This window comes from Oncorhynchus gorbuscha, linkage group LG02 (genome assembly GCF_021184085.1).
Source record: "Oncorhynchus gorbuscha isolate QuinsamMale2020 ecotype Even-year linkage group LG02, OgorEven_v1.0, whole genome shotgun sequence".
Classification (NCBI taxonomy): Eukaryota; Metazoa; Chordata; class Actinopteri; order Salmoniformes; family Salmonidae; genus Oncorhynchus; species Oncorhynchus gorbuscha.
The window spans coordinates 38388369-38400909 of NC_060174.1; the positions used below are offsets into that span (position 1 = coordinate 38388369).

Here is a 12541-nt window from a genome sequence, read left to right on the forward strand (position 1 = left end):
AGCGAGTAAAACATTTCTGTAACTGTTACTGAGAATGTTGTTGCTGTACGGGCCGGCTACTTGCAAATGTATTTTAGTATTTTAAAATCCATCCATTTTAAATCAGACACAAAATCAAATCATAATACTTGTATTTTGTAATGTAACTGTATTTTGTCATTTGTGCCCATCCCTGCTTGCGATAAAGTTGGTAATGGGCTGAGTCTATGACCGACCTCCATCAAGACACCACACAGCGGCAGCTCATGCAGTCCTGCCCACTCTCGTCCGGAGGGTTGAGCTTCCTCAGCTTGTGTTGCCTGATCTCTCTGACTAGTGTGTAGAAGGCATCCTCTACCCCCTGCAAACACACATACACCTTCAGAACTACATCAATCTGCAAAGTGGGCATTACATATTACCAAGCTCGTAAACATGGCCATCAACAACATGACTTCTCTATATTTGTTTGAGCAGTTATGAAAATAAATTCAAATAAATTCAATCTCAAATCTTGAGCTTTTCAAAGTCGGATCGGTATCACCATGGAAACAGCAATCACATCGGATGCAACCAATAGAACATTTGCAATGGTCGAAACGAGACAATGTGTGTGGAAGTGTACCTGTCGTGTCTTGGCCGAGGTCTCAATGTAGGGAATTCCATAGCTGCGGGCCAGTTCTTGGGCTTGCCGCGTGTCCACGGTACAAGCCGGGAGGTCACATTTATTACCCACCAGCACCATCGGTACGTCGTCAGAGTCCTTCACACGCTTGATCTGTTCCCTACAGGAGGACAGAAAGACACTGGTCAGTTCCTTACTTGGTCTAATTGGTTTCTCTTTTAACCTTTGTTTACAGGAATTAGGACAGTACTCCACATTACATAAACCGTATACCAGAAGAACTACCAGTAGAATTACTGGTGTAATGGCAATACCTTGTAGTAGAGTGCTATGCACTTGCAGCCATGGAGAACCTCGTCATGGTGACTGTAAACATTTTACGTACATTTTTTTGTCATTTAGCAGAACCTCTTATACAGAGCTACTTACAGGAGGAATTAGGGTGCCTTTCTCAAGGGCACGTCGGTTACTGGCTTAATGCTCAATCGCTAGGCTACCTGCCGTCCTCTAGGCAAACACTATGCGACTGGCAAAGTATTTCCACAACTAATGCATTATGTAAAGTTGCCATAATCAATTCCCAATGAAGGAGCTCAGTGTTCGTGGGTCCTTTCACCCTTCTGTATAGAATCCGACCTCCCTCTCCTTCCCTCCATAAACATCACCAGTCAGACAAACAAGGGGCTCTATGACCTAGAGGAGCAGGCCTGGCTGTGCAGCACTGGAGGGAGGTGGACAGCAGGCAGGTGGGCAGCAAACAGTATGACCTCATCTCTCCAGCAGCCATCCAGCTAGCAGGCCAGGGGAGTGTGAGCGTGTGAGGGGAGTGGGTCAGATCTATCCACCTCTCTGTGCCCGTAACTCAACACAGTCACAGGCAGGACAGCTAACACCAGGTGGAGAAGTTGTGGTGGCATTCCAGGCTGTCTTTATCCACGGTCGTGCTGTGAAAATAAAGACAACCTGGGATGCGCATGCTCAATGTCTATGGAGATGGACGGGAAAGGCAGGGAACATGAGCTCACCACTAAAACAGCCAGTCAGATGATTGTGTGACCGTGTGAGGAGACCGAGGGTAATGGGTCAGATCTATACAATTCCCCCTTGATTTACCTTCATCACCTAGCAGTACACACAATAGCCAATGCAAACCCACCAACACCGATCTATGGTCCGTTTGGTGTGATTTGTAGATCAGTGACTGCATAGCGCTTTGGCCTTGTCGATTCCCTATATAGTGCAGGCCAAATGGTGGGCAACAGGCACGCTTTACCAATCCCATAGCTGGCAGCCTGGCATTAGAGCTGGAGTTAACACAGAGACACTGAACGAACTGCACCCTCTCTCTGGCTATCACATGAACAATACATCTTTAAATAACGTGACCAGTGTAACTCCGCAGTCATCCTCCATTCTGGCCCGGGATCTAGGATGGGGAGGTAAGTGAATATTTATAATGTTATTTCTAACTTCTGTTGACTCCAACATGGCGGATATTTTTGGCTAGATTGGGCTCTGAGCGCCGTACTCAGATTTAAAAAAAACAATCTGACACAGTGGTTGACACAGTGGTTGCATTAACACTTGTATCAATGTTTATTATGAGTATTTCTGCGATTTGATGTGGCTATCTGCAAAATCACCAGATGTAAATGAGATGTAAACGCCAATGTAAACTGAGATTTTTGGATATAAATATGCACATTATCGAACAAAACATACATGTATTGTGTAACATGATGTCCTATAGGAGTGTCATCTGATGAAGATCAAAGGTTAGTGATTACTTTTATCTATATTTCTGCTTTTTGTGACTCCTATCTTTGGCTGGAAAAATGGCTGTGTTTTTTGTGACTCTGACCTAACATAATCATGTTGTGCTTTCGCTGTAAAGCCTTTTTGAAATCGGACACGATGGGTAGATTAACAAGAATTCTCTTTCATTTGCTGTATTTGACTTGTTAATGTGTGAAAATATTTTTGAATGTCGTGCGCTGCCTTTTCAGCTAAATGTTGTTGAAAAAAGGTTAACAAACTATCGTTTTGGCAAGTCGGTTAGGACATCTACTTTATGCATGACACAAGTAATATTTCCAACAATTGTTTACAGACAGATTATTTCACTTATAATTCCAGTGGGTCAGAAGTTCACATACACTAAGTTGACTGTGTATTTAAACAGCTTGGAAAATTCCAGAAAATTATGTCATGGTTTTAGAAACTTCTGATAGGCTAATTGACATCATTTGAGTCAATTGGAGGTGTACCTGTGGATGTATTTCAAGGCCTACCTTCAAACCCAGTGCCTCTTCGCTTGACATCATGGGAAAATCAAAAGAAATCAGCCAAGACCTCAGAAGAAAATTGTAGACCTCCACAAGACAAGTTCACCCTTGGGAGCAATTTCCAAATGCCTGAAGGTACTACGTTCATCTGTACAAACAATAGTACGCAAGTTTAAACACCATAGGACCACGCAGCCGTCATACCGCTCAGGAAGGAGATGCGTTTTTTATGCGAAAAGTGCAAATCAATCCACAGAAAAACAGCAAAGGACATTGTGAAGATGCTGGAGGAAACGGGTACAAACGTATCTATATCCACAGTGAAACGAGTCCTATATCGACATAAAACTTGAAAGGCCGCTCAGCAAGAAGCCACTGCTCCAAAACCGCCATAAAAAAAGCCAGACTATGGTTTGCAACTGACAAAGATCATAATTTTTGGAGAAATGTCCTCTGGTCTGATGAAACAAAAATAGAACCGTTTGGCCATAATGACCATTGTTATGTTTGTATGGAAAAGGGGGAGGCTTGCAAGCCGAAGAACACAATCCCAACCGTGAATTACGGGGGTGGCAGCATCATGCTGAGGGGGTGCTTTGCTGCAGTAGGGACTGGTGCACTTCACAAAATAGATGGCCTCATGAGGCAGGAAAATTATGTGGATATATTGAAGCAACATCTCAAGACATCAGTCAGGAAGTAAAAGCTTGGTTGCAAATAGGTCTTCCAAATGGTCAATGACCCAAGCATACTTCCAAAAGTTGTGGCAAAATGGCTTAAGGACAACAACGTCAAGGTATTGGAGTGGCCATCACAAAGCCCTGACCTCAATCCTACAGAAGATATGTGGGCAGAACTGAAAAAGCGTGTGCAAGCAAGGAGGCCTACACACCTGACTCAGTTACACCAGCTCTGTCAGGATGAATGGGCCAAAATTCCCCCAACTTATTATGGGAAGCTTGTGGAAGGCTACTCAAAATGTTTGACCCAAGTTAAATATTTCAAAGGCAATGCTACCAAATACGAATTGAGTGTATGTTAACTTCTGACCCACTGGGAATGTGATGAAAGAAATAAAAGCTGAAGTAAATCATTCTCTCTACTATTATTCTGACATTTCACAGTCTTAAAATAAAGTGGTGATCCTAACTGACCTAAGACAGGGAATTTATACTAGGATTAAAATGGCAGGATATATGAAAACCTGAGTTGAAATGTATTTGGCGAAGGTGTATGTCAACTTCCGACTTCAACTGTATGTATAGATGGATGAATAGATAGATGGATGTGTTTGTATATCTATCTGTGTGAGTGTGCATGTGTGCTAAGGTGCAAAGAATCAGAACAGGTGGTCAGTCCAGTTCAAATGTTCAGCAGTCTGTTGGCTTGTAGATAGAAAATGTCTGAGCTTGTTGGTATCAGACCTCATGCTCTGATATCGTCTGCCCCACGGTAAGATAACAGCTCATGGCTGGGGTATGTGGCGTCCTTGATGATGCAGCATGCCTTCCTCGGGCACCGTTTCAAGTAGATGTCCTGGATGGGTGGGAGCCCAGTCCCAGTGATGTACTGACCCGTCTTCATCACCTACTGGATGGTCGTGGACGGAGCAATTCCCGTACCAGGCTATGACGCAACCAGTCAGGATGCTCTCAATGTTGCAGGGATAGTATTAGGGGAGGACCTGATATTACTGTACTCCTAATATTTAAAAAAATTGCATGAATGATGAAAAAAGCTACCGCAACTCGCATTTGCTGCAACACTTAAGATTGGAAAAAACATGAAAAGGAGCTTCATGTGAAATAGAGTCTCAAGTGGAATTGTCACATTTATCAATTAAAATTGTCATAGTTCGCATTTTTCAAGGGCATCTCATCTCTCTATCGTCATAGTTTTAGTCAAGAAAAGGGTTGTTGAGGAAATTAACACTGCTCTCTCTGGTCCAATTGAGTCAGGATCGATTTAATTGACATCGTGCTGTAATCCCCTCAGTCACAGGCTAAGCTTTTTTTATAGCTTTGTATAACCCTTTGTCCTGACACACACACACACACACACACACACACACACACACACACACACACACACACACACACACACACACACACACACACACACACACACACACACACACACACACACACACACACACACACACACACACACACACACACACACACACACCTGTACTGGTGGATGTCCTCGAAGGACTTGGTGTTGTTGATGGCGAAGACACAGAGGAAGCCCTCCCCTGTCCTCATGTATTGGTCCCTCATGGCGCTGTACTCCTCCTGACCTGCAGTGTCCAGGATGTCCAGCAGACACGTCTCCCCGTCAATCACCACCTGCTTCCTGTACGAGTCCTAAAACAGGGGGAGGGACATCCTCCAGTTACACTGCTACAGACAGGCTGCCTACGTATTCTTTAACCAAGTGTGCACAGGAGCAATTAGGGTTGAGTGCCTTGCTCAAGGGCACAGACAGATTTTTTTTTAATCTAGTTGGCTCGGTGATTTGAACCAGCGACCGTTCGGTTACTGGCCCAACGCTCTTATTAACTGCTAGGCCACCTGCCACCTTGTTAGGTTTCAGATGGCTGTAATCTGGAGAGCCGCACACTCTAGGAGCTCAGATGCAATAATTTAATAACCAACGTTGACAGACAACCTGTCTTCATCATGGTATAAAGACAAACACTGCAGGTCACATGTTTATATAGTGTCACAGGACACACACAGGTATCTGTAATCATGGCCGGTTGTGGACTGATATCATTGGTTAATTGTCATATAAAAAATATAATTAAAAAACACATGAATGGAAAGCATTCGAACATAGATACAATTTAGCTACATAGGAAACACAAACAATAACAAAATTCCAAATCACAACATGGGCTTCAGATCACACTTCAAGTCTACGTTGAGAACTTGAGGAGCAAGGGTCTTTAAATTAAAGATCCAGGCAGCCTCTCATTTTAACAATAAATTGTCGAGATCACCCCCTCTCCTAGGAAGGGTGACATGTTCGATCCCGATATAACGTAGGGACAAAATCGAGTGGTTCACTTCCAAAAAAAAGTGGGCCGCAACTTGGTAAGTCAAGTCACACTGTCATTGAAAAAGATCATGTCTCGATTTGTTTTGAATTTTCTCAATTGTGGTATTAATCTGAACATTTTTGTACCCCCTCTCCTTACATTTTCTTTGCGTCTCAGCCATATTTCTGTCGAAATCTGATTGGGTTTTGCAAATTATTTGCAAATAAATTCCATTATTGACTAAATTAACATACTAGAAAATATGCGTGTTCAATATAATAACTAACAATTTACACACGTATCTCAAATATGCCTGAAGCATGATGCCTGGGACCAAGTTTCTCTCTCACACACACACACACACACACACACACACACACACACACACACACACACACACACACACACACACACACACACACACACACACACGTTGATATATACGCTAAACCCCTATGCTGTGTGACTGGTCAGGGAAGCGGTAGTGGTATCAAAAGGGCAGAGTAGCAGGGCAGATGCTTAGCGTCCCAACACACAGACACAAACATGTGGTGCAGGGCCTTTGTGTGCTAGTGCATAGGGGACAGGAATGCACACACACAAAAAAGACATTGTCTGGCCAGAGGCAGACGTGGTGAGAATGAGAGCGAGAGAAATGGGGAGAGAGAAAGGGTAGTGGAGAAATCAGACAGACTCTCTCTCTCTCCAAATCTCTCTCCCTCTCTTATAGTGAACAGAGGGGAATGACATTAGGAGTAGCGGTGTAGTAAAAAGAAAAAAGGAGAATTGAATTGATAGTGAGTGGCATATTTGTTCGTGAGTTTTTTTGTAGTGAACAGCAGGGACGGGACAATACCAGTAATGCAATACCCGTTAGTGTCATGGCAAGGAAACAAAACACAAAGTGGTTTTAGGAAAACATCCCAAATGTTGGAAACAACATGTTGTCATCCAGAGTCACGTGTATTTATTTTCCAAGCTATCACACACTATTTTACATACAGCAGGTTTTAAAAATACCAAAAAGTAGTCTGCTTCGTGTTTTTTTAAATGTATTTTTAATACTGCGATACTGGTATCGTCACAGCCATAGTGAACAGTGGTCTCTCCAACGAGCCAGCGGAGTCACACTAGGTTACTCTATCCGTTCACTGTAGACCTGGGGAGGGGAGGGGCTACATCCGCATGACATCACCCACAGTGATCAGCTGCAGATGTGGACAGAAGCTCTGGACACATACGTACACATACCTCTATGGTGGGGTCGTATTCATCCACAAAGTGGTTCTGGATAAGCTGGATGGTGAGTGCACTCTTCCCCACACCTCCTGCCCCCACCACCACCAACTTGTACTCCGTCATCCTCACTGCTCCCCACACACACACACTTCTGCGAGAGAGAGGGAGAGCGTGAGAGGAGAGGAAGAAATAGCAGAGCAGCAGAAAAACAGGGAGTGAAGAGAAAGGTTAATACATTTTATGATGTGTTTTTCTTCAAATGTACAGTATACATTTGGGGTACTGTATATTCATTGGCAGTATTCTGAGTAACATTCGCTTCACTGAACCCCTACCGTGCTACTGAGTTTACCACCAGGTGAGATGTGTGTGTGTGTGTAAGGGGGCTGAGACCCCCATAGGGGAATGTGAAAAAATGTGCTGAAGGTACTCAATGTTTCCATCCACTCCCGCTCAACATGAGGGGGAGGGAGAGAGCTGAGGGGGTTTGACACTGGTAGAGTGCTCCTCATTGATGCCTAGTATTGCCGACCTCATAATCTGAAGCCTTTTGTTGTTGTTTTTTATACAGCGTAAAGGTGCTGTTTCTCTGAAAGCCTGTGTGTAGCCCATGCAGCTGTTGAATATACAGTACATGGTGGCACTGCAGCATTGATGGGCAGTGGAAAGGAGAGGACAGGAAAGGGGAGGCCCTGCAGTCAGAAGGTTTTAGGACTACCATGTGGGTCCAGTTAACAGGCACAGCCATTACAAACGGCTGCCCTGCCCATAAATCATTGGCTCTCACTAAACAACTTGAGTTATATTCCTTAGTGCAAAACGTTTTGCAAACGAAAGCAAGCGCTTCTTATTGGGCAGGAATGTCCTTTTTTTGTCCTGTCTGCTTCCATATGGCTAATCGTAAATACGACCAGGCCTTATTCTCTTCCAGAACACATCCTTTCCTATTGCCATCTCACTTTATCTCTAGCCTGACGACCTCACACTAAATTCTTCAGCTGCTCTGTCGTTCACTACATACTTTAGTGAAGTTGTTTGTGGTGATGAGGGGCATTGTACAAAACGTCAGCGATTGAATCGTCTCTAACCAATCAGATTATCAAAGCGAATGACAAATTTTGAAACCGGCACTTTACGCACGTGTTCTGTTTCTACCAATCGGTTTCTGGACCAATCAGACGGCCTGGAATGTGTTCACATTCGGTGAAAGATTGGGGAAGTACGTCCATGGGCGTGAAGTAGCGTTTGGCTGAAGCAAGGAGTCTGGGTAGCCAGGCAACTTCATCTCATCACTGATCGGACATGACTGGCGAGAGAGACTCAAAACAACAGGCTGTGGCAGGTAGGCGAGTGGTTAAGAGCGTTCGGCCGGTAACCAAAAAGCTGCTGGTTCAAATCCCTGAGTCAACTTAACCCTAATTGCTCCTTCCTGTGTGTCGCTGTGCATAAAAGCGTCTGCAAAATGTAAAAATGTCTGTCTTTAGAAATGCATCCTTTTGACAGGTGAGCGCTATAAAAAAGGTGGAAATCTACCATATCCAATCCATTCACCCATCATTGATCATGAAGGAGAGGCGGCAAGGAAAGGGAGCCATAAGAGTATTGTCCAATACACAGTGAACTGTCAGGTGGAAGGGTAAACTGTCTGTACATATCCAGTCTCTCACTGCAACAGATGGCAGAATGGAGTGTGTGAGAGGGATTCAGAGATTACCCACACCATCAAAAGATATGAATGTAGCCTAGATGGCACTGGTGATGGTTTTGATACATGTGCGTCACTACACACTGGCCCCACTAGCCCCAATCAGTGTGTCACATGTAACTATATAACACAATGTCAGACTAGTGGCTTACTTATAGGACATCAGTGCCGTAAAACAAAAACCGCTATCAGAAAGCTATCAACTTGTAATTGTCCCATAAGATCTCAGCACATGCATCCCATGCCAGCCTTAGTAGACAGAGCCAACCAGTAAAGCTCTGATCTGACAGGGTCAAACCCAATAGGCCAGTGAACTGGGTGGCAGTGTAGCGTGGCTAAAACAGCCACACTGATAAATTGTTGCCCCTTCCCAAAAAAGATTAAACAAATATTCTTAAAATAACATTACAAAAAATATATCACACACACAAAAGTTTGGACACACCTACTCATTCAAGAGTTCCTTTATTTTTACTATTTTCTACATTGTAGAATAATAGTGAAGACATCAAAGCTATGAAATAACACATATGGAATCATGTAGTATGTGAGAGACCCAATTGATATGGTTGGGATGAGTTGGACCGCAGAGTGAAGGAAAAGCAGTCAACAAGTGCACAGCATATGTGGGAACTCCTTCGGGACTGTTGGAAAGTTATTCCATGTGAAGTTGGTCTAGAGAATGCCAAGTGTGAAAAGCTGTCATCAAGGCAAAGGGTGGCTACTTTGAAGAATCTCAAATATATTTAGATTTGTTTAACACTTTTGTGGTTACTACATGATTCCATGTGTTATTTCATAGTTGATGTCTTCATTATTATTATACAATGCAGAACGTAGCAAAAATAAAGAAAAACCCTTGTATGAGAATGTGTGTCCAAACTTTTGACTAGTACTGAGATATTATATATAATTAGATTTACTCAGCAAAAAAAGAAACGTCCCCTTTTCAGAACCCTGTCTTTCAAAGGGAATTCATAAAAATCAAAATAACTTCACAGATCTTAATTGTGAAGGGGTTAAACAGCGTTCCCCATGCTTGTTCAATGAACCATAAACAATTAATGAACATGCACCTGTGGAACGGTCTTTAAGACACTAACAGCTTACAGACGGTAGGCAACTAAGGTCACAGTTATGAAAACTTAGGACACTGAAGAGGCCTTTCTTCGGACTCTGAAAAACACCAAAAAGAAGTTGCCCAGGGTCCCTGCGCTAACGTGCCTTAGGCATGCTGCAAGGAGGCATGAGGACTGCAGATGTGGCCGGGGCAATAAATTGCAATGTCCGTACTGTGAGACAGCACTACAGGGAGACAGGACGGATGATCATCATCGTTTATTGTTGAAGGAATGAGCGTTACACTGAGGCCTGTACTCTGGAGCTGGATCGATTTGGAGGTGGAGGGTCTGTCATGGTCTGGGGTGGTGTGTCACAGCATCATCGGACTGAGCTTGTCGTCTTTGCAGGCAATCTCAACGTTGTGCGTTACAGGGAAGACATCCTCCTCCCTCATGTGGTACCGTTCCTGCAGGCTCATCCTGACCCTCCAGGATGACAATGCCACCAGCCATACTGCTCGTTCTGTGCGTGATTTACTGCAAGACAGGAATGTCAGTATTCTACCATGGCCAGTGAAGAGCCCGGATCTCAATCCCATTGAGCACGTCTGGGACTTGTTGGATCGGAGGGTGGGGGCTAGGGCCATCCCCACCCAGAAATGCCTGGGAACTTGCAGGTGCCTTGGGGGAAGAGTGGGGTAACATCTCACAGCAAGAACTGGCAAATCTGGTGCAGTCCATGAGGAGGAGATGCACTATAGTACTTAATGCAGCTGGTGGCCACACCAGATACTGACTGTTACTGTTGATTTTGACCCCTCCTTTGTTCAGGGACACATTATTCCATTTCTGTTCATCACATGTCTGGAACTTGTTCAGTTTATGTCTCCGTTGTTGAATCTTATGTTCATACAAATATTAACACATGTTAAGTTTGCTGAAAATAAACGCAGTTGACAGTGAGAGGATGTTTATTTTTTTGTTTATATAATAACAAAAAAAACATTGGGATGTAAAAAGTTTGTGTAAACTTAAATGACTAAAATCAGATAGTGTTTAAGATAATGGAGCTATATATATATATTGAAAATAGGATCATCATCGAGAACTAACAATCACCAAAATAAAAACTAGACAGTTAGGGAGAATCAAACATTCAAAACATGTCATGGCATAAGGCCCCCTTCCAGACCCACATCAAACATCTCCAATCGAAAATCAAATCAAGAGTCTGCTTTCTATTCCGCAACAAAGCCTCCTTCACTCACGCTGCCAAGCTTACCCTAGTAAAACTGACTATCCTACCGATCCTCGACTTCGGCGATGTCATCTACAAAATGGCTTCCAACACTCTACTCAGCAAACTGGATGCAGTCTATCACAGTGCCATCCGTTTTGTCGCTAAAGCACCTTATACCACCCACCACTGCGACTTGTATGCTCTAGTCGGCTGGCCCTCACTACATATTCGTCGCCAGACCCACTGGCTCCAGGTCATCTACAAGTCCATGCTAGGTAAAGCTCCGCCTTATCTCAGTTCACTGGTCACGATGGCAACACCCATCCGTAGCACGCGCTCCAGCAGGTGTATCTCACTGATCATCCCTAAAGCCAACACATCATTTGGCCGCCTTTCGTTCCAGTACTCTGCTGCCTGTGACTGGAACGAATTGCAAAAATCGCTGAAGTTGGAGACTTTTATCTCCCTCACCAACTTCAAACATCAGCTATCCGAGCAGCTAACCGATCGCTGCAGCTGTACATAGTCTATAGGAAAATAGCCCACCCATTTTCACCTACCTCATTCCCATACTGTTTTTATACTGTTTTTATTTATTTATTTTTCTGCTCTTTTGCACACCAATATCTCTACCTGTACATGACCATCTGATCATTTATCACTCCAGTGTTAATCTGCAAAATTGTATTATTCGCCTACCTCATGCCTTTTGCACACATTGTATATAGACTGCCTATTTTTTTCTACTGTGTTATGGACTTGTTAATTGTTTATTCCATGTGTAACTCTGTGTTGTCTGTTCACACTGCTATGCTTTATCTTGGCCAGGTCGCAGTTGCAAATGAGAACTTGTTCTCAACTAGCCTACCTGGTTAAATAAAGGTGAAATAAAAAATAAAAAAAATTGATTTTGTTAGAATTTTTTAGTCACTCAGCATAACATGGCATAAGCCATAGCAAAATGTGTAGAATCATGTTTTGAAACATTTTCTGGATGTAACCAGGACCTCAGCTAACCACAAGATAATTTCACTGATGCTTCTTGGCAACCGCAGAACCCCTCCCTTGGTTACACAAATGCAGAGTAATGTAAGAGAGGACGTAGATCAGTGATACAGCATCATCAGAGCTGTTGTGTGTGTGTGTGCGTGTGTGTGTGTGTGTGTGTGTGATATATACATATCTCTCAAAAGGGCAATAAGCAGATGAGCACAGACAAGACCGAACACACTGGTGGAATCAGTTCCAGTACGACACCCAATCCTCTGGCCAGCCAGCCAACCATCTAGAGGCGAAAGAAACGCACACCTATTTAGGCGAGGTGCTGGCTAGCGGAATAGAATACTTTTAAAAACAAAGGAGAG

The 12541-nt window shown here is 43.5% G+C and overlaps 1 protein-coding gene across 1 annotated transcript in view; it reads right to left on the reverse strand.

The window, feature by feature from the left end:
• Nucleotides 1-193: 193 nt before the first annotated feature.
• Nucleotides 194-12541, reverse strand: part of LOC124002027 (GTPase HRas-like) — a 31516-nt gene continuing 19168 nt past the window's right edge. The window contains exons 2-5 of the mRNA XM_046309242.1: nt 7184-7322; nt 5077-5255; nt 605-764; nt 194-340 (exon numbers count right to left, since the gene is read on the reverse strand). Of these exons, the coding sequence (XP_046165198.1) occupies nt 221-340; nt 605-764; nt 5077-5255; nt 7184-7294 (570 nt within the window). The 5' untranslated portion in view covers nt 7295-7322 and the 3' untranslated portion in view covers nt 194-220. The remainder of the gene's footprint in view (nt 341-604; nt 765-5076; nt 5256-7183; nt 7323-12541) is intronic.